The 27,061-nt window shown below is 41.9% G+C and overlaps 1 protein-coding gene across 2 annotated transcripts in view; it reads left to right on the forward strand.

Annotated features, from left to right (window-relative positions):
• The window catches only part of tead1a (TEA domain family member 1a), a 50,270-nt gene extending 23,604 nt beyond the window's left edge, over positions 1-26,666 (forward strand). For both annotated transcript variants that reach the window (XM_080876596.1, XM_080876597.1), the window contains 10 exons: positions 2,678-2,742; positions 5,731-5,793; positions 8,536-8,667; positions 8,876-8,925; positions 11,378-11,439; positions 13,665-13,792; positions 15,496-15,669; positions 19,561-19,701; positions 20,090-20,242; positions 21,860-26,666. In XM_080876596.1, coding sequence (XP_080732722.1) covers positions 2,678-2,742; positions 5,731-5,793; positions 8,536-8,667; positions 8,876-8,925; positions 11,378-11,439; positions 13,665-13,792; positions 15,496-15,669; positions 19,561-19,701; positions 20,090-20,242; positions 21,860-21,973 — 1,082 coding nt within the window. In that variant the 3' untranslated portion in view covers positions 21,974-26,666. The remainder of the gene's footprint in view (positions 1-2,677; positions 2,743-5,730; positions 5,794-8,535; positions 8,668-8,875; positions 8,926-11,377; positions 11,440-13,664; positions 13,793-15,495; positions 15,670-19,560; positions 19,702-20,089; positions 20,243-21,859) is intronic.
• Positions 26,667-27,061: the final 395 nt, after the last annotated feature.

The raw sequence follows: 27,061 nt of genomic DNA on the forward strand, positions 1-27,061 counted from the left end.
AGTGTGCACTGTAACTAAATTGGAATAAACTGGTATTAATACTGAAATTTTGGAGTGGTTTCAGAATGAAAGGAGAAAATGAATATTAAAGGCTTTATTTGTTGTCAGAGTTGAGGGTTTAAGTCTTTTACTGGTTCTATCCTCACAGCTTCTTCTTGTTGCATGTTTTAATCATCACATTATTCCGTTCCCTGACACCGGCAACAAATATCATACTATTATCAGCACTTTGAAAAACAATATTTACACGGTGCTGGGAACACTCAGTCAACACTTCTTGGTTCCTTTGAAACAAGTCGGATACCGTGATGCGCTACATATTACGGTCGTCCAACATTAGAGTAAGTCGATGTTACCAAATCTCTGCAGGTGGCATCACCTGGCAGTAAAAGATTAACAGGATTTGGTTACTCTTTAAAAGAACTGGCAGCTTGTTTGTAATAAATGAAAGATTAACTTCAGTCTGCACCAACCAGGATTTCAGGGATTGTGCCTTGGAGGACAAAGGGAAGAGCCTCAAATGAGTGCAAATGCAAATCCTAAAGGTTTAGCACTTTAAAAACTGCTTTTTGGATGTAACGAACAGAAACTCCCACAAAGCTGCTGCGAATCCAGGCTCTAGGCCAGTGTTTGGCCCCTGTGGTCTCTGAGGTCTGTCCAGGGTACACAACAATACACACCACTCAACTCCAGCCTTGTTAGTGAGCGCGGTCAGCGAGGCCTTGACCTTATTCTGAAAGGGGTTTTGAGCTATTCTATGAAGCAGCTGAAGCTCTTAATCACCCCACTAAGAGAGCGACGGCGTAACAGTAATGTACTGCGGCTAGCGGACAGGAAAGAAAAGGCGCATTTCTAACCACACAAACTGCAGGAAGCGTCTGATTTAGCTTCTCCTTCTCACTCGTTCTGCCTCGTACCACCTCGTATTCACTTTTGTATTGTAACCCTGTGTCGTCGTAGCATTACGTCACCAACCCGGCTCTTGTTTCCTGTGTTTTCTGGAACTTTTTTCGTGTTCTCAAATCAGCTCTAAATGGTTCAGAATCACATAACAAACATGTAATTTCATTACTTTTCTTTCTTCCCAGTTTGTCGTCTCCATTAATATCGGCTTGCACGCGGTGGCCTCAGCCTAGAAATAGGGAGCTGGGGGGAGCACGGGGGTTGCTTCTGTTCGTCACGGTTAATGACCATCTGACTTTGGCCTTGAAGTCTTTCACTGGGCGAGTAGAGAGAGATGGAGACAGAGAGTGGAAGAGGGAGGGAGGGAGCAGACGGGAAGCCCATTCACTACAAGAGGGACAGAGGAGGGGGGAAAAGGAACAGCCAGAACACAGGATGGATGGATGGCCGAATGAAGGGAGGGAAGAAAGTGTGTTTGTGTGTGCGTGCGTGTGTGTGTGCTGGAGAGTTTTTGAAAGAGAGGGAGGGTGAGAGTGAGGGATGTGTGCCGCAGGGTTAGTGAAGGATGATAATTCACCGTTAAGCCTCCTAGAAAGACCAGCTGGCCCCTCTGGAGTCAGATGTCAGCCTCCACAGCCAGGACTACTCAGTGTGTGTGTGTTTCTGTGCACGCGTTCACAGCACGCACTCATGTTTGCGTATACATCTATGTGTACTGTGTGTGTGTGTGTGCGTCTGCGTGCTGTCGTCAGTCACAGCTTTTGACTGCTCGAAGGAAAACACCTGCATGGTGAGCTGTAGATTTTATCAGTCTAAGCTCCATATCTCAGTGAGAGTGGGACTGCTCAGAAGGTACACACACACACAGACACACACACGCATGCACACACACCATCTGCTAGTTAGTTAGGGCTATTGTTGCAAGCCATTTGGGTAGTGTGTAGAGGTTTGGCTTTGTGCTGATCTTGACCATCAGTTGGCCAGCTGGCCCGACTTTGGTTTTCCACTTGGTTGCAACAGAGAACAGATCGGGAGCGAAACCAAACCAAACCAAACTGAACCGCATTTGCTTGTTAGCAAATAAAATTACAGTCAAATTACATAATTTCCTGAAATCTGTAAAATGGTCTGTCGTCCTTAATTCCTAAGGACTGTAAAGCTGTAATATAGCCAGGCGGAGCAGGCCTAAGTTAATATGTGCAAACGACCCCTCCCCTCCCCTTCGCAGTTTCTCTGGATGTAAAAGTTGTGTTTTTCTGCTTTGTTTCTCACTGCCTCCCTCTCCCTGGCTAATCTATACTAGCCAGGTCATGCTGAGTCTGCTGTGCTCCCCATTGAATGGGTTGAATTATTCAGCATCGTAAGCGTGCGTGCGTGTGTGTGTGTCTTTATGTGTGCGTGTATGTGTGCACGCGTAAACACGGGTACAGCTGGCCTGCTGGCTCCTTTAATCAGGGGACGGCCGGTCCGCATGAATGCCTGTATTGTTGGGTCATGTGTATTCAGGGCCGTGGCGTGTGTGATTTTATGTGCATGTGTGTATGTGTGGACGGCTCAACAGGGGTATCGGTGATTACAGCGTTTCTATGTGAAACTGCACGTCAACCAGGCCGCTGGGTCAACAGCTCTAAATCAGCCACTAAGTTGTTTGTCAGGGTCATATGATTTCTGCGTGCGATTGTCCGCGTAAACGAAAGACCGGTCAAATGGGGTTTAACATGCATGTGGGCATGCATAATGTTTCATTACTATGTTCTGTGTCTTGTGCCTCCAGGTCGAAACGAGCTGATAGCCAGATACATCAAACTCCGAACGGGGAAGACGCGAACAAGGAAACAGGTAATAATGGGAGTGCGCTTTAAATCTAGTCATGCCGCCTACAGTATGGATCGCCACGTATCCCATTATACAAAGAGTAGCTTGGAAAAAAAAAAAAGATCTCCAACTGTCGGAAAAAAGCACAGAGATTTAAAGAATATTGTTTCCCCGATTAGCTGTTGATTCAGCAGTGCAAAAAAAGCCCATTCAGGTGCAGCTACAGTCAGCTATACTCAGTGTTGGGGAGGAATAGTTTTCTATACGAGATCGCTGCAAAAAGTGCAGCCTTACCTAATGTCCACCTACTGTTACTCATTTATATTAAGATTTAAACATCTAGTTGGTGTTGGTATGGCGAATAACCTTCAGTAATAGTAATAAATCACATTCATGTAGTTGTAAGAAGCATGATAATATATTAAGTAATCCAAAGTATTCAGAATACGTTAATCTCATTGGGTAACGTAACGGAATACGTTATAAAATACATTTTGGGGCATGTACTCTGTAATCTGTAGTGGAATACATTTTAAAAGTAACCTTCCCAACACTGGCCACGCTGGTTACTGATCCTGATTTTACTTGTATCATTGTTACCTCGAGGTAAAGATGCGTGTGCTTAGTAAAGCTCCGGTAAGTGTGATAGTGCAGCTGGAGCTGTAAGCCAACATGCGCAAGCTAACCTCTGATGTAACTACAGTGGGGCAAAAAAGTATTTAGTCAGCCACCGATTGTGCAAGTTCCCCCACTTAAGATGATGACAGGGGTCAGTAATTTGCACCAGAGGTACACTTCAACTGTGAGAGACAGAATGTGAAAAAAAAATCCATGAATCCACATGGTAGGATTTGTAAAGAATTTATCTGTAAATCAGGGTGGAAAATAAGTATTTGGTCACCTCAAACATGGAAAATCTCTGGCTCTCACAGACCTGTAACGTCTTCTGTAAGACGCTTTTCTGTCCCCCACTCGTTACCTGTATGAATGGCACCTGTTTGAACTCATCATCTGTATAAAAGACACCTGTCCACAGCCTCAAACAGTCAGACTCCAAACTCCGCCATGGCCAAGACCAAAGAGCTTTCGAAGGACACCAGGAAAAGTATTGTAGACCTGCACCAGACTGGGAAGAGTGAATCTACAATAGGCAAGCAGCTTGGTGTGAAAAAATCAACTGTGGGAGCAATCATCAGAAAATGGAAGACATACAAGACCACTGATAATCTCCCTCGATCTGGGGCTCCACGCAAGATCTCATCCCGTGGGGTCAAAATGATCATGAGAACGGTAAGCAAAGATCCCAGAACCACACGGGGGGACCTGGTGAATGACCTGCAGAGAGCTGGGACCAAAGTAACAAAGGTCACCATCAGTAACACACTACAACGGCAGGGAATCAAATCCCGCAGTGCCAGACGTGTTCCGCTGCTGAAGCCAGTGCATGTCCAGGCCCGTCTGAAGTTTGCCAGAGAGCACATGGATGATACAGCAGAGGATTGGGAGAATGTCATGTGGTCAGATGAAACCAAAGTAGAACTTTTTGGTATAAACTCAACTCGTCGTGTTTGGAGGAAGAAGAATACTGAGTTGCATCCCAAGAACACCATACCTACTGTGAAGCATGGGGGTGGAAACATCATGCTATGGGGCTGTTTTTCTGCCGAGGGGACAGGACGACTGATCTGTGTTAAGGACAGAATGAATGGGGCCATGTATCGAGAGATTTTGAGCCAAAACCTCCTTCCATCAGTGAGAACTTTGAAGATGAAACGAGGCTGGGTCTTCCAACATGACAATGATCCAAAACACACCGCCCGGGCAACAAAGGAGTGGCTCCGTAAGAAGCATTTGAAAGTCCTGGAGTGGCCTAGCCAGTCTCCAGACCTCAACCCCATAGAAAATCTGTGGCGGGAGTTGAAAGTCCGTGTTGCTCTGCGACAGCCCCAAAACATCACTGCTCTCGAGAAGATCTGCATGGAGGAATGGGCCAAAATACCAGCTACTGTGTGTGCAAACCTGGTAAAGACCTATAGTAGACGTTTGACCTCTGTTATTGCCAACAAAGGTTATGTTACAAAGTATTGAGTTGTGTTTTTGTTATTGACCAAATACTTATTTTCCACCCTGATTTACGAATAAATTCTTTACAAATCCTACCATGTGGATTCATGGATTTTTTTTTCACATTCTGTCTCTCACAGTTGACGTGTACCTCTGGTGCAAATTACTGACCTCTGTCATCATTTTAGGTGGGGGAACTTGCACAATCGGTGGCTGACTAAATACTTTTTTGCCCCACTGTATAACTGTAGTTTTACTGACGACCAACCATCCTTTTATATTATATACACGTGCATTTTGGACCTCATATTGTTGACTATGGTTATGTTCCATTGATGGATTTTAATTGGAGTATATGTGTATTATGTCATATTGTGTGCCATATATAATGTGTTTATTCTGCAGTTTCATTTCATTTTAACATAACAGTCGTCCAGTCAAATAAACTGTGTTGGAAAGTGTTGTGTTTGTTGTCACAACAACCAAATGTGACATCTTCTCTGTGCTACTAGAAAGGAAACCAGGAACGTATTGTCCGACTAACTGCCTAGCAGCTGCGCTACTGTTACAAGTTGAGCAATGATATAAATACAGGAGAATGATAGATTATACCACCCGTCTGTTGAGAAACACTAACTGGGTGTCTGGATTTTTATTTATTTTTTAATTATTGCATGTCAGTGAAGTGTAATCTTAGTATCTGAGCTCTTGGCCCGTGTTCCCAGGTGTCATTTTGCTTGCTCAAAAGATGTGCATAGATGGGTCTATTCACTGTTGTCAGGGGAGGTAGGTGTGTGTCTGTGTGTGCGTGTGTGTGTGTGCACCCTTCCAGTGTAGCAACAGTCCTTTCATAACCATGGCAACTCACTGTTTGGTTCTTCCTCCTCTCCTTCCTACCCTTCAACCCCTCCTTCACTTCGTCCTCTCCTCTCGTCTCCTCTCCCCCAGGTATCCAGTCACATCCAAGTATTGGCCCGAAGAAAATCCAGGGAATTTCAGTCCAAGCTAAAGGTAAGAGACCGCACAGAAACGTTTCCAGAAAAATCCTCTGCTGCTCAGGAAGTGTTGCTGTTTTTTCTTTTCCAGTTTGTTTGCTATAAACACAGATGATTAGTGAGGATTTGCTGTGATGACTACAGTGGATGAACAGAGTGAAAACAGCATCATCCACACAACTGCAAACAGATTTTTCTACGTTAACATTAAGAAATGGAATGAAAGAAAAATCACTTTTTAAAATTTGGAGTCTCTGAAGCTGTCCTGAAGAAGCAGTGGGAATCTGTAGCTGGCTGCTTTGCTCTTTGCTTGTTAATGTGACGCTATAGCTGGGAGGACGCCTGTCACGTTGACACCAGTTTCCTAGGTGTATAATTAGGTCTGTTTAGGTTTTTCACTCTCTCATGTTTCCTCCTCTTCCTGTCATTCTCTTGTATCCATACATTATTTTGTCCTTGTCCTCTTACTCTCTCTCTCTTTGAGTCTGCTAATCTCGTGTCCTTAGTATCTTGTCCTTCTTCACCCCTCTTTCCTTTTCTTCCTCACAGTTGGTTGTAATTAACTTTATGTAAAGCAACAAGGGAGCGCTTGTTTTCCGAGAAGAGCAGTCGGAATGAGAACAATTGTTTGCTTTCATAAAAGAAACAACAGATGGTTAATTGAAGTTTATAATAAAGGTTATTCAAATTCATATAGATCCTTTTGTTGATGATACACTATATGTTTAGGAAAAATTGTGCATGTCTCTAGTGTTGCTTTCTGATTTATTTATTTATTTTTTACCCCCCTTAACAATTTTCTAATTGGTTACACATCTAATGACAAAAAGCTTCTAGTGGGGTATAAGTGACGATTGAGAGCAAGTACTTCTTTATGTGTCTATACATTCATTTCAGTTCTTGAATATTATACCTTTTAACCCACAAATAAGTTGGTAATTGTCAACAAAGGAGGTGGAAAGACCTCTTTAACCGTAGACAATCTTACATGAGATCACGCCACTGATGATGCTCGCGAGTTCTTGGGCCGTACACGTTTTATAACAGACAAACGTGTATGTGTGAGTGCTAATTTCGTCACCACGTGGCTTTCTTGAAGAGCTGCACGCATCTCTTACGTGACTGTAACGTGTGACGTGATTAACTGTGTATATGGATGGCTCTTATGGCCAAAAGGTTGTATGACAGTCTTTGGAGTAAAATGAAGGCTTGATCAGATGATTAGGTCACAGAGCCCGTCACTAATCCATTAAAATGAATTGACCTGTAGCCCCTGAAGGTTTTAACAGCACCTAGAAGCCACCTGTGAGATTGATTAGGACAGAAATGGCAGGAAATGGGTTGCAAAGTAGTTTGTAGGGCAGGCAGCAACTGTATGCAGGTATCATTACACATGCAAGATTTCCCAATTGGTTGTGAAGATGGTTATCAGCTTAGGCGTCAGCGTACGTGGGCAGGGATTGAGATCGACTGAGCTACCGGTACTGCTGGCTGAGCTTGATCTTTTGTTCTGCCAAAACCAATGCTCCGGTGAGTTTCGGTGGAGTTTGTCCTCTTTGCCACCCTCTGTGCGTAACACTTGACCATTTAGAAAACCGAAATATTGTAGAAAAGTGGGAAGAATGGGGAAAGTGTGAGCTCAGTGTAGATCACATCCCAGACCATGAGACCATTCAAGATACAAGATCATCAGATAGTGTGTCTGCTGTCCGAGTAACATTTGCTGCTTCGCAGATTTAATACATTTTCTGATCATCTATTAAAAATCAAACTACGTATGCGACTCTTTGTGTGGATTTCACAATACTTCCTCATTCAACAGGAACAGGATCATTGGTGATTTTGAAGGAATGAGTTGAGGTCAAGGTGGTTATCATACCCATATGGCTCCTGGTATTTAATATGAAAATCCAGCATGATTCCCATTTCAGTACCTCCTATAATGTTATTACCTCCCCTAGGAGGAGAGATTTCTCTCAGTGCCAATTAACTTGAGTGAAGCAGCCAATTAGTGATTCTCCAGCTATGGCAGTGGCTCTAATTCCATTTCTTTCAGCTGTTTCATGAGTTTCATGCTGCCTTTTTGTTCACGTTATAAATAAGCCCACACCATCAAGCTTATAAATCTGCTATATGTTATCGTTTGCCCCGAGGCAGCAGCTCTGATCAGCAATGTTCACCGCGCCGTCTGAAGCACATTCAGCTCTGCTGTACACTTTGTCCTCGCCGCTCACCACTCATGTCGCCATGATTTTCCCTCGAGGCCACAAGCAACATCACCACACCCAAATGACACGCACAAAAAGACAAAGCCCTGTCCCCTGAATCGCTCTGAAACGTCACAGGGACAGTTTTTTACAAAGCAAGAGATTTAGATACGAAAGAATGTAGTCTGACCCTGATAAGGGTGTAAAAGAAGCTCCTGTAATTGTTCGCTTGGAGCTACACGGTGTTTTGTTGGCAAATGAGCTGCTCCATGTTGGGCAGTTTACTTAAATTGCTGTACGTTAATTTGTGCAATCAAAAAGTAGCAGGAAAGTGGCAGCCTGATCACATCCAGTCACACAGGGACAGTGTTTTCCCCTCAAGCTTTAATATTTAAGATTCCATTATTCAAGACAATTCAGATTCTTCTTCTCAATTTCATGAATTTTCCGGCTTTTTATGACTCACTGCTGATCTGCACAAGCTGCACGGTAATGACAATGTTCAGAGGAATGACGATGTTAATGAGTGTGTGGTGTTTGTTTACATGCAGGACCAGAATGCCAAGGAGAAAGCTCTGCAGAGCATCTCCTCCATGTCCTCTGCTCAGATCGTCTCAGCCACGGCCATACACAGCAAGCTGCTGCCTGGGATAGTCCGTGCCAGCTTCCCTGCTAATGCACAGGTAATACTTGCGCACACACGTGCATACATACATGCATACATACACAGATGTGCTGTATTTATTCTCTGTGAATAAATACAGGGAGTAGGGGATGAATAGAAATAAAGCAATCTGAAGTGGCAGTGCACAAAAAACATGCAGAGATTGCATTGCATGCATGGTTTGCATTCTCAGTCCAGTGTATTAATGTGCATGTGTGTCTTTCCAGCTGTGGCAGGGGATGATTCCTGGAGGACAGTCCAGCTCCACCGCAGAAGAGTGAGTCGCAGTCACCTTACACGTTCTCATCCAACTTTACATGTTTTCTCTTTTGTCCATGCTTGCACAACTGCAAACTATCATGCATATTATGCCCTTTTGTAGTAAAATGAAATAACAGCGACTGGTCTGCAGGTGTGGGATAGGATTTGAGAAATAACTTGAGATCAATTCACGACTTTATGGAAAGATTGCGATGATTTGAAAGTAAAATCTGTCGATAAAGTTAAGAATTCACAAGCAAACACTTGGGAGATTTTCGTTTTTAAGTCAAGGAACTTGATAAGCTGTCAGTTCTCCCAAATCAGCGTATTGTTTTCTTCTAAATAGGCCCAATTTACAGCACCGTGAAGCCGGGATGCTTCTGATAGTATGCTCAATGTGGTTACAGGTCATTCTAAAATCACGGGTAATTTCTTATGGCTTAATCCGATTGCCAAGAAGGCTAAAATTTGATTAGTTCATCCACTGGAGGCATAACACATGTCAAGCACCGGCAGCAGCACTGGTGTGAAGAGGTTGTTACACCTTTGCAAAGTAACACAATATAGTTCGTTGACCAAGAGAAAAAAAGACCTATTTCCCCCCCCCCAAAATCTATGAGATGTCTTCTAAATTTGTAAGTTTTTAAATCTTAAACTGCTCTGTAATTTCCATTTTCACTGACAGTGGCCATACTAACCACTAACTGTACTAAACACAGTGAAACATGCACTTTGTTTCATTTAAGTGAACTTGTAAACCCTCACATCAGGAGTTTTTCACTCCTCTGGCTGTAGACATTATTACTGAGTACTCGCTATGTTTTTGAAATGTCAGAGAGGGTTCATCCTAGAGCTGGGCGATATATCGAGTTTTTAAAACATATCGATATATTTTTATACGAGATATAAGATGTGACAATATCCTTTATATCGATATAGTCTATGTTACGTTATAATTATAGTTGTGGAGCCGCAAGTTTGCCTCTCTTTCGTCCACTTTTGTCTCTACGCAACGTTACTCCGCCTCGCCTTCACTGAAGACAACTCCCCCTCCTCCCCCATCGCTTCACGTGCAGGCAGCGACAAGACGGACACGGCAAATCTCCGTTAACGAGTTACTGCGCATCGCCCCATGCGTGGGGCTGGACGGCGTCAACGTGCTAACGAGCTAAACATGCTAACGAGCTAACAGCGCTAACCCTAAAATCCTTTCATTCTCTCAAAAGTTGATAGCGCGCCTTATGTATGAATTCTGGTTGTGCTTGATGGCCGCGAACCGATTTTATGTGGTACACGGCGCTCAGCAATCTGTCAAAAATGTTTGAGTACGACTTTGGTAAGCTACGGAGCTGCACCGCTTGATAGATTGTCGGCGCATTACGGCTACCGAGGAGCTTCGCGGAGTGATACGTACTGTGCATCAACGTAATATTACCGTATTGTGTGTGTATAAGGACCATAAATGGCACCTGTAAGAGACGTGGTTATGAAGCGGATTTCAAACTCCAGGCTATCAGTCACACAGTAAAACTTGGGAACAGAGCAGCTGTAAAATCTGTCTGTCTTTGTTATTACGCTCAGCGTCTTTTAGTTTACATTTTGACTGCACAATTGTGAGCTCTTTGTTTAGCACAAAAACAACCTTGTTTTCTTTTATTTATGGAGCATTATTATTTAATGAATGCTCATAATTTAATTTTGAGTAATTTTTCATGTACATCTGTGCTGTATGTTAATAAAAGTGCCTGTGTGACATCTGGGACACAGCTTTGACTAAGAACTCTCTTTTTGTTCTTACTTTATGGCTTAAAAAAAATATCGAGATATATATCTTATATCGCCATCCAGCTAAAAAATATTGAGATATGAATTTTGGGTCATATCGCCCAGCCCTAGTTCATCCCATTTACTACTAAGTGCTTTTTGAAATATGACAAGCCAGAACTCAAACACACAAAGATTTCTCAGTGTTGTCAGTCTGGATTTGGCTTAAAGTTATTGATGCATTTTTTGCAGCACACAGAATCATAACAAGAGTCTCGCAGACACATCCAGATGCATGCAATCAGAATAAATGAATGGATGTTTAAACAAGGTGGCAATTCAGAAGTCATAAATCTGATTAGTTTGCAGGAGTGACACGTGGAATCTTCCAATTCCTTAGAAAATAACGGTACATTTGATTTCCAACATGGTTAAGCTGGTTTCTTGGCCTAGTTTCTGTTCACATGGCTAGCTGCACCAAGTTCAAACCCCCTTTTCATTTCATCACCTGCTGCTCTTACGTGCCCGTGAGATGATGATAATGGTTGGAAATAGGGCTGGTATAGCTTTTACTGAACTCGGAGCTGCTCTTGATCTCTGTGCTTCTACTACTGTTCATACAAGACGCACAGCAGACTTCCTCGCTGTATAATGTAAGTACAGTGACAATGCTTCCTTTCTGCTTCTGTCTCTGTTTCTCTCAGCATCAAGCCTTTCTCTCAGCAAGCCTACTCTGTGCAGACAGCAGGGACCACCACGATCTCAGGTGAGACGGACCACAGCGCAATTATCTTCTTTTTTTTAAAAGCGGACTTGCAGTCCTGTCTCCTGCCATTTAGACCGCTGCCTCACTACAGGATGGTTTTTGAATCTGTCTGAACACCTGGGTCTCCAGCACTCCCGCTTTTGTATCGTGAAGAGGTCGTGAGAGGGAAAAGGTGTCGATCTGACTTTTCTTACGTCATCTGTACTAAAAGTTTGTGTTGCTTTTTCTAGAAGCAGCTTTGAAAATATCAGGTGGAAAGTGCAATTCCTGGGAAAATTGCACTTTGATTGCTTGGCATAGCTTTTGCAGCTTGCGTGCAGCTGCTGAGCCTGTCTGTTTACTGCCTGAAAATGCTAGTAATTTTAATCTTGGAGCCATATACCCTTTAATACAAGGAGTAGCAGGATAGCAAGCAGCGTTCATTTGGTCCTGTCAACTTAAAAACTCTGTGTAACCTCAGAAAACCATTATCAATAATGACCTCCATTGCCGCTGAGTGAACTCCAGTGTTGAGGACATTAGTGTGCAGCTCGTGCTCACACATTGACTATTACTGCAAAAAGTCAACTTATACATCTGCCATTAAACAGCTGGCAAGCTATCCAGATAGAAATATCCCTCGGATATGATTTTGCTGCCGATAATGTTAGCAAGAAAGACAACTATACCCAGTGACGTGTCCATAATGTAGTGCTGCTCACACCGAAGTTGGTTCCTCTTGTTACAACCTTTATCCAGAGGAGCTGCTTTGAGTCTACAGTCTGGAATCTACATCAGACGACATTATTAGTTCGACTGGCTGCATCAAAGAATAGATCCAATTTTGTGATGATACGAGCCAGGCCTGTATGCTACTTTGAGACCAAGCCTGGGATACCTAGTGACCTAAAAGAAATGGTAAATGGACTGTACTTGTTTTCTATTCAATTTAAGCTCTTGGTGTTTTTCTACTCCAAGCCTCATTCACACACACATTCACAAAAGTGCTTTTTCTTTGCCTAACTGAAAAAAATGATGCATCAGGAGAACTCGGGGTTCAGTATCTCGCCCGAGGATACTTGACATACAGGTGTCAGAGGAGCCAGGGATCGAACCACTTTTCCAATTAGTAGACAAACCACTCTACCTCCTGAGCCGCAGCCATCCACAAAAACTGCTTAGTATAAAGAAGAAACACTTTAAGGTGACAGGGAAGAAGTGAACTCCCAGAGGAGAGTGAGAGTCCACGTAAGGGTGAAGCTGGAGGCCACACGCGACCACAAGAGATATGTGGCGAGGAATGAACAACGTCACTGAGGTTAAGATGACAGACAAGCAGCGCACAGCCAGTTTCTTCAGCAAGTTTAGGTTTAGCGTGGCCTCTGTTCACCATCGCTACATGATGGTACCAACTGAGAAAGTTGGAGGTGGTCTCATTTTTAATATTTTTATTAAATATATTACCTAATTTTTATATTACGATCCTGTCAAACAATGAAAAACTAATGAAATGACAAAAGTTAGTTTTATTGGCTGACCTGTTGATTGCACACACCTTGTTAGCTTTGCTGTTTCAGAGTGGAAAACAACCTCAGCTGCGTGGCCTGTCCTCTCAAATGTGGAACAGGGCACCCAAACTAACGAGTTCCTTAGTGCGTGCTTGACTTGAAAAAGTTAAAATTTGACAGTTTGTCAGAAAATTAGGTAACCACGGCCACTGGAAATGCCCCAAAACATCTCTAATCTTTTATCCACTCATGACAAATCAGAAAAAGACTGAGCCAGAACTGAGCCAGCCACATGACTGACCACAGATGAGGTCAACAAAAGTTACGTTTCATGAATTTAAGAAGGCGCCGCGTCACTTGGCTCACCCGGCACTGTTGAGCTTCCTCTCTTCAGATTGGATGATGGGGTGTGCTAGTTACAATAGCATGAAACTAAGTGACGAGAGTGGCGAGGTTTTTGAAAATGGAGCGAGTGAGTTTTGAGGCAGCAACCGGGGGTCTCGCTGTGGCCCCTGCATTGTTACCCCTTTACATATACTGTTGTTAACCGCTTTTTAGTGCCTCGCCTTTACCTCAGCCGGCTTTTGTCCTCGGGCCTCCAGTAATGGCTTAAAGTTTTACACGTTTGCATTACTGCTAAGCCCGTTAAAAAGCACGATTGAACATGTTGCAGTGGTGAAGTGGGATTAAATGGTGTGTGTGTGTGTGTGTGTGTGTGTGTGTGTGTGTGTGTTCAAGGCTATGAACCTCCCAGTGCAGCCCAAACGCACCGAGAGCCGGCATGGCAGGGTCGCTCCATCGGCACCACCAAACTACGACTGGTGGAGTTTTCATCTTTCCTGGAGACACAGAGGGACCAGGAGGCAGTGAGTTACTCTGCACACATGCACACATATCCAGCACCAGACTACAATAAGCACTCCCTATTGTCCCATAAACAGAGATGACAGATAACCCCACAGCAGAGAACAGCGTTAAAGCCCTTTGTGTGTCGCCTAGTATGAATAACCTTTGTAAAGCTCTATCTCTCTGTCTGCTCAGTCTATCTGTCATCCTGCCACGCTGCGTACTCACTGCCATTTTTCTACCTTGGGCTCATAGACAGCTGGCATTCATCTTGTTGCTTTTTGTTTGCTTAGTGGGAAAAAAACTGTTGTACAGTGACTTTGTTGTACAGTGAAATAGATTCTGTTGTCAAACGGCATCATTTACATTAGTGGGAATAAATGGAGTCCTTAAATGTAGATCCATCCCACTGAAGTCACATTTAACATGCAGATTTATCAGTAGGCAAAGACAAAGTTGGGTAAAAATGCAGAAAATTATGTATTTTTTTTAACCAACCAGACTAGCAGATCTTTCTATTAAGTTTTTTGCCCTCTGTGATCTGTATAGCTGGCCAATATTGCATTAAACTGTATGATTTATTGTGCTGCAAAGCCAAACAAACTCACACCCTGTCTAAGAAAAGCAGGTCAGAGAACAGCCCAGTAAAGTTGCCGTGGTCCTGTTCTGAAACTGGTCAGTGGGAGTAAGTCAGTAAAGCCTCTATTTGAGCTCAGAAATAGAAATTTGAAGTTTGCTTTCAACATAAGCGTATTAATCAGCAGCTTACATGGATACTGAGATTACAGTTGAATTATTAGCAGTTTATCCCTCAGTTTAATTTTGTAGTTTTAGCCATAACTTCTAGCAGCTATGCTTGCATTCAGTTTGTTATAATTGATAAAACCTGACTTAAATTTAACGATTAAATGATAACCACACATTTAGGTTCCTAATCTTTTGGACAAAGACAGTTTTTGCAGCTTTGCCTGTGCAGCGACTGCAGCGTTTGACTTTAAATCAAACAACGAAGATCTGACTGAAGTGCTTTCAGCTTTAATTCAGGGGAATTAACACTAAATTTGCATTAACTGTTGAGGAATTACAGCCATTTATACACAATCCTGTTTTCAGAGGCTCAAAGGTATTATGAGGATTTTTTCACTGCTTGGATGAAAGCCATTTGCAGTCTGCCTGAAGTGGAGAACCCATGGACACCATCGAGTGTTTCCTCCCTTGAGATGCTCTGCTAGACCTTTACTGCAGCTTCCTTCAGTGGCGGCTTGTTTGGGTGTTTTCTCTGCCATTAGTTCAGTAATGAACAACATGATCTGCTGGGTTGAGATCACAGCTAGTGATAGAAACATTTCTGAGGGTTTTTTGGGTCCTCGGGGGGAGAGAGTAGCTTGTCTCTTGGTTGCAGAACTTGACAACCTCGATGAACGGGAGCGTCTCAATTCATGCTTAGAGTAAGTTGTTTTTCTAAACCATGGAGATAACTCGTTGCACTTTCAATGACTTCTGTGGTCTTGTTGGCTTTTGGTTGTGCTGTGATGATGTGCAGTCTTTCTTTTAACAATCCACCAGATTGCTGATCTAACTTTATATTTTTCTGTTTCTCTGTTAGGTTCAAAATTACAGTGAAAAGTTATAGCAGGATCCTTGAAGTAACTTTAGGCGTACCCAGTGTGTTTATCTCCACATTTCTGGCGTCCGTCTGATTCAAATGTTTCTCTCTTCTCAGTACAACAAGCACCTTTTTGTGCACATCAGCCAGAGCAGCCTGAGCTACAGCGATCCGCTGCTGGAGTGTGTGGACATCCGGCAAATCTACGACAAGTTCCCCGAGAAGAAGGGAGGTCTGAAGGAGCTGTTTGATAAGGGCCCACAAAACGCCTTCTACCTGATCAAATTCTGGGTAAGCAGACAAACTTTTAATCAGTTTCCTGTTTACTTGAGTTTTTTTTTCCAGTACCTGTCAAATATCTTAAAAATATTTCTGGACTAAGGTTAATGTTTTTTCCTCCTGAAAATGCTTTGGACGTCACCGAGTAGGGTCAGCAAGAACCGCATTCCATGCACCTCTGCCCCCACCCAGGGAAAGTTCCCTTATTTTTCTACGCAGCACTGTGTGTGTGTGTGTGTGTGTGTGTGTGCTTGTGTGAGTTCCATCTGTCCACCTGGAATATGGAGGTGGTGGGTTGATGAAAGCGCAGATGCTTTGTTTGAACACCTGCTCACCTCCAGACTCACAGGTAGCTGTTTTCACCTGTGTGTGTGTGCTGACTTTACTGTCCTTTCTCAGAACTCCTCTGTACCATAGGACTTCCAAAAATCCGACTCTCAAACTAATAATTTATAGCCTCTACGAAAAAAAGTCAGTAACAAAAAACCCAGTAAGATGACAATAATTGGATCTAAGTGGGCGCCTGTGGCGTTATTTTTGTGCCACTATTCTGAGTGCACGTAAAAAAAAGTTTGCAGGTGCAAGTGTTGTATTTTGAGGAGAAATTTATTTTGAGTGAAGAAAAGCTGAATTTGAGTGAACAAAATTCATTGCTGCGTGCAAAAAATGTATTTCAGTGTTTGCTATTATCCATACAAACGCACAATAGCTGCCCCTCAGTTCGGTCAGTTTTTGCATTTGCGCTCGCTCGCAATGTGTTGCTCGCACTCTAAACATTTCTGCCCGTGCGCGCTCAACTCTTTCTCTACACCGTTATATTTGTGCCACAAAACCAGCCAATCACAGACTTGGATGCAAAAAAATCTGATTGGCTGTTTTGGTCTCCAATCAGCTCGAAATGACAAAATGCAATATCCCAGAATCCATTTCGTCCAAAACTCAATCGAGGCAGTGGCGGAGGAACACAGAGTGGCGGAGTTTGAAATATTGCTCTTTCTGGGTCTGAAAATAAACTTTTAAGATATTTTCATGCGAGAATGGTGCTGTGTAAACTTCTAATATCTGCTCGATTCATCAAGACATCACATTTTTGCATAAGTGCTCTAACGTTTTCGGAGATGCCTGTTACCCACCAGCTGACCGCATAGCTGGACTGGAACCGGCCCCGGTGAGCCGATGATGATTTTTCATTTTTATGTTTGTTTGTTTTTGTAACTGTATAAACAATGAAAGGTGGTGGATTAGCCAATTCGTCATGATCAACTCTGGGCTGGACCAATTACAATACATCCGTATTGAGGGGAAAAGGAACGCGATTAGTCCCGGACTTCAGCTACAATGAAAAAGACACAAAGCTGGAGTTATTCTGTCTTTACGCTGTGAGCTGCCTCTTCTTCTCTCATCTTCTCCCCTCTCTCTCCTGTTGCTACTTCAATCATGAAACTGATCAATGATCAGCTGATCGTCTCTCTTGTTTGTTTATCTCCCACTTTGCGCCAGAAACAGGAAACCAGCAGATGTTGCGCTAAACAACAACAGCAGCACGTTCAAGCTTGATCAGCTGTTGTTAGAATTTATTTAAAATTAATTTCTAGTATCAGCTGATGTTTGCTGGAGCCACAGCTGTAAAAGCTGCTGCTCATCATATCGGTTTGGAAACATGAAGGTGAAATAAATCATACATATATACCAACAAGACAGTGTACGTCACTGTCACAACAGCGTTTGTTTTAGTTCAAAGGCTTTATTGTTTTTCCTATAATACCTGGTGGAGTAGTCGGTGATTTTTTGTCAGTTCAGCCTCATATATTATGTTTAACCTGAGTGACCACCCGGTCAGCTGGTGGGTAACAGGCGTTGCAGGAATGACTTTTGTTCACTCAAATTCAGCTTTTCTTCGCTCAAAATAAATTTCTCCTCAAAATGCAACACTTACACCTGCAAACTTTTTTTACGTGCGCTCAGAATAGTGGCACAAAAATAACGCCATAGGCGGACGCTTTCAGCTATTGTGTTGCTGTTTTTTGGAACAAGCTACTCTCTTCTCAGTTACATGTGTGCATACATTCAACAACAGACCCCAAACCTTTTTATTTACACAGATCTTCGCTTAATAGGCGTTGGCGTTGTTTTGTTGTGCAGCTTTGACTGCCTTAAGGCATTGCAAACATACACAGGTTTTTATGTCTCTATCTTCTGCGTCAGGTGGATTGAGTTTACATGTAATGAAATGTGATCTATAGATAAAAACGTCATTGTCATTTGCAATATGAATTAAATGTGTGTAAAGGTGTAGTAAGTAGTTTTTCTTAGAATCATCTCAGATGAATGGGTCAATTAAAGTAATTGGATTTGGTGATTGACAAACTGAGCTGTTGGATGCTTTCAGTGCTCACGGTGGAAAAACATACTGGCTTTTATCTTCATGTTTTCAGACAGTACTTCAGTCTGATGATGCTATGTCATAGTTATTATGCTGTAGCATTGCGGTGGCCTTTGAGTTGATGTTCTGTGACCGTGTGGCTACATTGTATTGTTAGTCGCTAATCAGAGTAGCTAAAATCCTTGCCTGGAGAAGTAAAATAAAGTGGATATTGTGTAATTCTTTTTAACCACAAGCATTTCGAGTTGGATATCAGATGTTGTCACAGCCCTAATTCGTAAGCAAGTTAGCTTAGTAGGAGTCACACTGATTTGCTAGCTAGATGAGCTCATGTTACAGCAGACGATCTATTCTCGACACCTTTTCCTCTTTCCGTCATTGTCATAAATGTAATTCTAAAACGACACCATCCTCTTTGCATGTGTTACACTTGCACTGCTTCAACATGAGCAGAAATCCAAGGCTTCCTGTTAGTTGCAGCTGCTAAGCTCCATGACTGGAGAACTCCTGTTCTGGGGTGGGGCTGGTCAACCGACAAAATCACTGTGAGGTGAGGAGGTTGTTGGACAGTAGAAATAATCCAGGAGAGGACAGGAGCCTGCAGGCTTGTGAAGTGGTGAGGTGTGCTTGCAGCATGCGAACAAATAAAGAGAGAGTGTGTGTGTCATGTAGAGAGCCTTCCCTTGAATTTAATTAAAAAGCTCTCAGATCTACCACAATGGAGTGTGTTTCTGATAATCTGCAGCTTTAATAGAGCACGGTTTGATGTTTGTGTGCACGTGAATGGATGTAAATGTAAGTGAGTAAGCATATGGTGTTTGTGTTTGTGTGTTCTCTGAGCCCCGAGACGCACGGTGCTCCTCAGAGGACTCATTACAAACAGTACAAACCCTTCCTCGCTCCTCCCTGCCTGCAGTCCAGGTGCAGCGTGTTCTCTCTGCTCTGATTAAACATTTTTCTGCTTCAACTTCAGTCGCACAAAGTTGTATAAGAAAATGTTTCTTTCTTCTGTTTCCCCCCTGTACCTGCCTCTTTCCTGTCTCATAAAACACCTGCATAAAGGTTTGGTTCAAATAAAACAAACAAACAAACAAATGTGGATGTTATAAAGGTCAATCCCCACATTTTACAACAATACATTTTTTCTTCTTCTAAAGATTACACAACAAATTGCATTTTAACTGTTTTATGAGGTGATTAAGGAGATAAACATGCATATGCAAGGTTTCAGAACATTTTAGTGCCCAATTAAAACAGCACTCTGCACTGATGGATGGAGGAAGAGTCTCGGAGATGATTCTTTTACTTCATGTACTGAAAAATAAGGTTGCACATTGCATTTTCATGTCAGTTTCAGCATCATAATCATGGATTTGCTCGTCCTCTGGAGACCTTTTATGGTGCAGTACCAGCAGAGGGCACTGTCGGAAAACTTTAGCTTCAGAAAAGCAACAGGACTAAACGTGCTTGTTTTCTGTGACCTGATGTTTGCGTTGTCGTCTTTGCTCTGTGGTTTCCAGGCGGACCTGAATTATAACGTGCAGGACGACCCCGCAGCCTTCTACGGTGTGACCAGCCAGTACGAGAGCTCGGAGAACATGACAATCACCTGCTCCACCAAGGTCTGCTCCTTTGGCAAGCAGGTGGTTGAGAAGGTTGAGGTGAGGACTGAGGATAACTGCTAAATAGAAACATGTGGGGTTTATTCACACAGCAGGTGATTTCTGCATTCAGACTGAAAAAATATTGATACTTGCAAAATGTCCTGTAACTCCCTATGTGGGCTTTAAAACCACCACATCCTTCATTTTCTTCACCTTAAGCCCTCGATGGCATCAAATAATCCCTTATGACACTAGCAAAAATGATTATGTCAGGCCTGACAGTTTTCCACAGCTGCACATAATGTTACACAACCATTTTCAAAGGCTGAGCTTTTCGCTAGAAAGCTGCTTTTGATGTGTAAAACTGATGGAGGTGCCTTTCATTGGTGCGTTGTGTAATATTATTTGGCTAAAGCATCTTCCTTTGCTTCCCCCTCTCTCACAGACGGAGTACGCGAGGTTTGAAAACGGGCGTTTTGTCTACAGAATCAGTCGTTCGCCGATGTGCGAATACATGATCAACTTCATCCACAAGCTCAAACACCTGCCGGAGAAATACATGATGAACAGCGTGCTGGAGAACTTCACTATTTTGCTGGTGCGTCTCTCTGTGTGCTGTACTGTTTATGTTATGCAAATATATATTTACCACCTTCCTTCTCTCGATGGGTGAAAATGTTACACTAATGCAGTTAATCCAAGTCTGGGACGTCTCTTCCGCTTTTCCTCATTCTCTGTTATATCGTTACTGTTATCATGGCGATTGCTTATATTAAACATGAAGCTTCAAATAATGAGGTCAACATATGTACAGGTAATCCCCATGAGATAAAAGCTCCGGTTTCATCCTGTCTAAAAACTGAGTTTTTAAACTCTTAGACCTCTGTGATGTCAGAGTCATAGAAGCTAATTATTAATATCCTTAATATGATCATCTCACACTGACAGCCAATCAGTAGAAAGCTGGATTACAGAGAGGGAGATTTTAAAGGGAGAAGAGCTAAAACCGCTTGCTTTAGAGAGTGGATAAGGTAAAGACTGTATATCAAAGATGTACAGTATGGCATTAATGACGGACCCGACCACAGGCTTGTGCTTTTCAGCATCTCTTTATTAACTCGGTTGCTGTTAAACACACACGAATGGCCTCAGCTCTCCCGCTGCCAGCCGCACGCATCACCAACAACAATAACCCAGGACCCAGTGCAGATCTTCCAGCCGACGACGCGTGACTGCCGATGTCGTGCACGTGCATCCATCTCCCCTGCAACGGCACCACAGACCACGCCCCGCCACACACAGATTCTAGGTCTGGAAAAGGAATGGAACATCAAAGTGGTTGATTCATCAAGCTGGTTGCAAAGAGGAGTATATTAAGATCCTACTTCCCATCAAACACACGGGAAGATAAGGCAGGGAAGGTGATGGAGCAGTTCTTACAACATGAGCTTCAGTGTGTCTCAGTTTCCCAGGCAGACCAACCCCTCCCTCATCATGTCTGGCTTTAAAATGGGAAGATGACAGCAGTGAAAAAGCTTAGCTCAAGACTTCACAACAGGATTTCACTAGTCAGCATCTGTGTTGACCTACTTTTATATACAGTCTATGGAATGAACTTGGGGGCAGCACCAAGATCCAGTACAAAATAAACAAGAGTGATTTTAAACTAATGCAAAGCCACCTTAGTGGAGTCCAAGAATAAAAACATGAAACTGGAAATGAGCAGCGTAGGTCCCCTTTAACACCAGCCGGTGCCAGGTCTCTGTGACACTACATTCACTGGGAATAGATAATGAGAATCTTCTTCAGCGTCTGTGCAGAGCTCTCGCTGCTACTTTATCCACTTTTTTTGCAAAAATCACACAACCCCAAAACAAATGGGATTAACCAAACTCTGGTTTTCTCCATAAACCAGCACCTTCAGTGTGCTACTAAAACTGTGCATGTGAATTTCTCAGTGGCACCTTTCTGCATTGGTAGACCTTTTAAAGTGCTTTTGTTCAGGTGCTGTAATTGTTTCATGTGCTTTGTATAAGCATATTGTCTTCTATATCCTACAGCTGTGAATACATGTTGAAATATTAGTTGTTGCCTTAAGGAGGATAAGAGTTTAGAAGTATACTTGTGCAGTTCTTGATCTCGAATGATATATGTATACGAGTGTGCTTAACCTTGACCTCTTGTGTGTTCTTCATTCCCGTGTGTGTGTTTCCAGGTGGTGAGCAACAGAGACACTCAGGAAACGTTGCTGTGTATGGCGTGTGTGTTCGAGGTGTCCAACAACGAGCACGGAGCACAGCACCACATCTATCGACTCATCAAGGAATAACACACACACATATACACACTCACGTTGAAACACATGTATGGCCTTTGCTTGGTGTTTTTTTTTTTCCTTTTTTGTGACATCAGAGCTAAAAATGTCTCTAAAAATTAGTTTCAGCCAAACAAATTCGTGAAAAAAAGAAAAAGGCTGCATTTTCACTGAAAATAACGGGGGTAAAAATATTTTTTTTAATTAACACCAGATGTGACACCGCAGAAACCTCCTCAACAGGAGCATATCCACACTAACTCCAAACCTGGTGATCGGTAGCTCATTAGCTATAATGATAATAAAAAAAGCACAGTGGCAGTGCAGCCATAAAAACACATCAGAATCGACCTGGTGCATTTCCCCAAGAACATCCTGACTCTGATATCACCAGGGGATGTCACGTCTCCACTAATTGGTTCCTTCTTCTCTTTCTCCCAGTTTTTTCTCTTTTCTGTCTTTTTTTTCTCTTTCCTATCTTGATGATGGAAATGAAAGTGGTGTTTCTGTCATGAGTTTTGGTGAAAGTCGACCCAGGGAGAAGAAAGAAAGAGAGGGGGAGAAAAACAAAACAAAAAAACAACAAAAAACAGAGAGAGTGAGATCTCATAATTTCCCCCCCGTGTGTTATCTGTCAGGAAACTGACAGGCGCTGAAGGTCAGACCCTGTGTATCATCAATAAGCAGAGAAAGCTGGAGGAAATAACACTACTGCATTATCATATAGTAGAATATAGAGGTGGATTTGTACAGATGGACACTGCAAATTGTGTGAGCTGAATTCTTATACAAGAGGTTTGTCCCAAAGAAAAAGAAATCAAATTTTTACCTTTTTGTATGTTTTCTTTACAAAAAAAAGAAAAGAAAAAAATCTTCTAAACTTTGGGGAGTTGTTTATTGATAATAGCATAGAGATTCTATTTTAATTCCACAATCACTATCTAAACCTTATGTTAATAATAAGAAACTATAAGTGAAATTGAACTGAATTGTTTTTTGTGCAACAGGTGACTCTTTATTTTGCTTAAAAGACTAACGAAATTATAATCCTCAAGATTTCAGAATCCTGTTTTGTGGGCTTTTATTGTGAAGCAGCAGCTGTAGGAAATGCCAGCTCTGTGGGAGAACGGCAAACGGTGAAACTGACGTCACTGAGACGTCATTAGAAATGCTAAAACTGGATTCCATAAATGGATTCAACGTGGAATTGCAGGCTTCATCCCAAACCGTGACAGCTGTCAACCAGAGGGGTGATTAACAGATAGAAATGTGATTACAAACTATGATCAACTATTAATATGAGTTTGCAGATCTTAAGGATTATAATCTGAAGCATACTCTGGTCTACTGAAAAGCACTGTGAATTTTAAACCTTATACATTGCCATTCATGGTGTACACGTAGGGAAAAAAGTTTTACTGCTGTTTTTATTGTGTAAATTACTTTTGCAACTTAAAGGGGACCTATTGTGTTCATTTCCAAATTTTCATTCTTTTAGTCTCCTAGAGTAGCTTTGCATGCGTCACAGTTCAAAATAATCCTCCTTTATCTTATTTTGGTCCTTGATGTAGCCCTTCAGTTCATTCAATGTCTGAGTCAGCCTCCCATTATTAAACCCAACTTCTTCTAATTGGCCACTTCCTGCAAACAGAAGGCTCAGCAGGTGGGCGGGGCTTTTGTACACAGAGGGTTTTTTTTGTTTTGTTTTGTTTTTTTGCTATCTGAAGCAGAAACCTGAGCTTTTGGTTCACAGGGATTACTTATACATACCCGGACATATTATTTAAAATGTTGGCCTAGTTTATTCCAAGTGTCCACCATTTTAACTTTATATATGATGGAAAACAAGGAAAAGTATAATATGTCCCCTTTAATGTTATCTTAGGTAAGTGTGATGACCATGCCCATACAAGCAAGCCTGAATATTACATCCATATTTAGATGGGACAGCCCTGACCAGAAGCATTCTCACCTCAGTGTCAGGGTTATTTTAACTCTAGATGACACAGTTCCCCTCAACCACTACAACACAGGTTTTTCTGGTTATATAATATTTAAAAAGTAATTTATGAATTTTAAAAAACCAAAAACTCTCGATGGAGTGTACTGTAGCAGGTGTCGTCTGGTGGTTTGTCTGTGTCATGCCCAGCAGCATGAAGTGCCTTTGGCTGGAAACAGCATTAGACATTTCTATTGTGTTTCCCAAAAGTCCTGATAATTTGATGTTGTAGGTGGTGCATGGGACAAAAAAACAAAAACATTTTATTGTACAGGAACATTTTGGTCCCACATGCCCCTGTTTTCTGTGTCCTGGGATCAGTTTATCCAAATTCCATGTAAAAGTGGTTCTTTAATTTAATTTGTGGACAGTCCTGATTAATTTTTCAATTTTTTCTGATGTCTTTGGGATAAATTCTTGTTCATGTGGTATCTATTGGCAGTATTTATTCCATGTATTTGCATTTGTTTATTACATGTATGACGGATTCATGTAGACAGAGCTTGTGCACTAGATATTACCTGGCGCCTCGTTCATAAAATGCAATTGTTTGGACTTGTCACTGTTTGGACGACCTGCTCTTACAAACCTGCTGTAGAATCATTTTGATTATCTGTTTTATATAGACGCTGTTAAAAGTAGTGGATGCCATCAATTAACTTTTTACAACTTTAATATCTCTGTCTGATACAGCTACAGCTAGCAGGTTAGCTTAGCTTAGCATAGCAATGAAAGCAAGTGGAAACAGTGCTCATAATCCCTTCTAAAGCTAGCAAATTCACATATTATATTGTGTTTGTTTGGTATGTTTTAAAAAAAAAAGCATATAGTCAAGTTAGGCAGTTTAAAAAATAAGAAGAAATGCTAAAAGTCAACCAGCTCTCAAATCATCTTGTCTTGTTATATATTCGCATACCTATAGCTGGTTAGCTTAGCTTAGCGTACTCATAATTAGCTTTTGCAGATTTTCTGCAAGTTTGGCCTGTATTCCCAACCACCGGTGTTTGGAAGGCTAGTTTTAAAAAGTAATAGATTAATGAATTAAAACTGAGTCAGACTGCCTGCTCTCAGACTTGTTCCAGCAGTCCAAGCATACTTTTGAGAAGTAGGCAGTTTCACTTTTAGCTTTGCTGTTTCCACATGTTTTCATGGTGTGATAAACTCATGGCATTAGCAGCTTTCACACAACAAACCGAACAAGAAATGTATTTGTTAGAGTGCCAAACTGATTCTTTCAAGTTAGACTGAAAAGGCAGCTATAATAAGCTACACTGACTAGGTTTACCGATTTATCTGGATAAGCTTCTTTCTCTTGGAATTAAAATCCATGATTTGTAACTCATTGCAGCTCTTAAAGATTTCTTTTTTTTTTTTTGTTTACATGTGGGAATCTGTTTAAACACTAGAAGGTCGGAAAAATGAAGCAATGTGAATAAATGAGGCCCAGAGATTTTTATGTTTTAATAAGAAAACCTTGATACAATGATGTTGGCCGAAAATGCTTTGCGGTACAGAAGATCCAGTAACTTGTAGGAACTTCAAACCTCAAATGACACATCTTTGCTCAGAAATGGCCAGCTGTTCAAAATTTAGCCTCAACAAGTTATGACTCACACGTGATTCACGTCTCCTGCCTTTGTGCTGAAATGGATTAGTGTTTATCCAAAACCACTAGGTTTTGACTCTGTTAAACTAAAGACCCCTGTGGGTGTCTGTCGGGATTACAAACCACGCTTTCCCCCCTCACACTCGTGAATCATCCCGCTAGGAAATTCCCCTGCTCTTGACTTTCCCAGACTTGTGGCTCACACTCCAGTATTTGTTGTTTGTAGACCGAACACTAGGCCTTCTGCAGGAGGATGGACACGTAACGTGCAAGTGATAGCCCAACAAAAGCTGCAGCTATGACCCTCTGTCCAAACAGTATCTAGCACCTGCTTACCAAAGACAGTCATGTGACACAAAGTAAAGAGGAAAGTGATTTATTAAAGCTCGCTTAATGAACATAAAAAAACAAAATCAAAAATGGACGCCCCTTACCATCTTGGCTGTCAGGAAAAGGCTTCTTTAAACTGTGACTCATTAAAATGCTCTAACTGTCCGTTAAACATTACAAGGACTCAGCTGCACAGCTTAACTGTTAACTGTCCATTTGCTGTAATCAGCTGGAGAATATGTGGTGACAATGAAATAACACTAAAGCAGTGAAGTCTAAAAGGTCGTTCAAAAGGTCACAAAGTCCAGTGAAGCACTGAGTTTTTCAGTCATCGTCGTCTGTGTTGTTAATGTCGTCTTGTATGTGCAAGTTGGATATTATCTTCTATTACGGATCACGTGAGGCGCAGAAATCCTGTCTGTAATCAATTCCAAAATGGCCTTGAATCTTTTTCGCTCCGGTGCAGCACGCGTGTGTCGTGCACCGAGGGGTTTTTGATAAGGTGCTTTGTATAAAAGTGACAATAACGTTTATTACAGATGTTGTGTATATCTTTGATATTCTAATGTTTATCCTATTTTGTGAAGAGAGTACATTTAGGAGAAATCCAAAAGCTAGTGATGTGTGTCTATTGGTACTGCACAGGGTCTGATCTTTGCTTTGTAACTTTCTCCCCCCTCATGGCTAAAGGTATGTTAGATATTTTCTAGCTTTGTAGAGACTTTGTACGCATATGCTATTCAGTTTAAATAAATGGTCAGTTCTAAACTGTGCTCGTGGGTTTTGTCTTTTCTCATTAGTCTCATCTCTGAACTTGCTGTTATTGTTGTCATTAATTAATTTAGCTTGAATGCATTCACATGATACATGCAGAATTCTTCTTTGCATACAGAATAGCAACGGGAGGTTTCAGCAGAGCTGTTATAGATTCGTATTTTCCAATTAGTTTTATTGTCATTACATTTCAAGTATTTATGGTAATGGTAAATGGACTGATTCTTATATAGCGCTTTTCTACTCTCACGGAGTACTCAAAGCGCTCTATACAACATGCCTCATTCACCCAATCACACCCATTCTCACAAGCACTTAATCTACACTTAGTGCTTTCTAACGACATTCATACACATTCATACACCGATGGAGAACAAGTTGGGGTTAGTATCTT

This window comes from Rhamphochromis sp. 'chilingali' (assembly GCF_963969265.1).
Source record: "Rhamphochromis sp. 'chilingali' genome assembly, chromosome: 2".
In the NCBI taxonomy this organism is placed as follows: Eukaryota; Metazoa; Chordata; class Actinopteri; order Cichliformes; family Cichlidae; genus Rhamphochromis; species Rhamphochromis sp. 'chilingali'.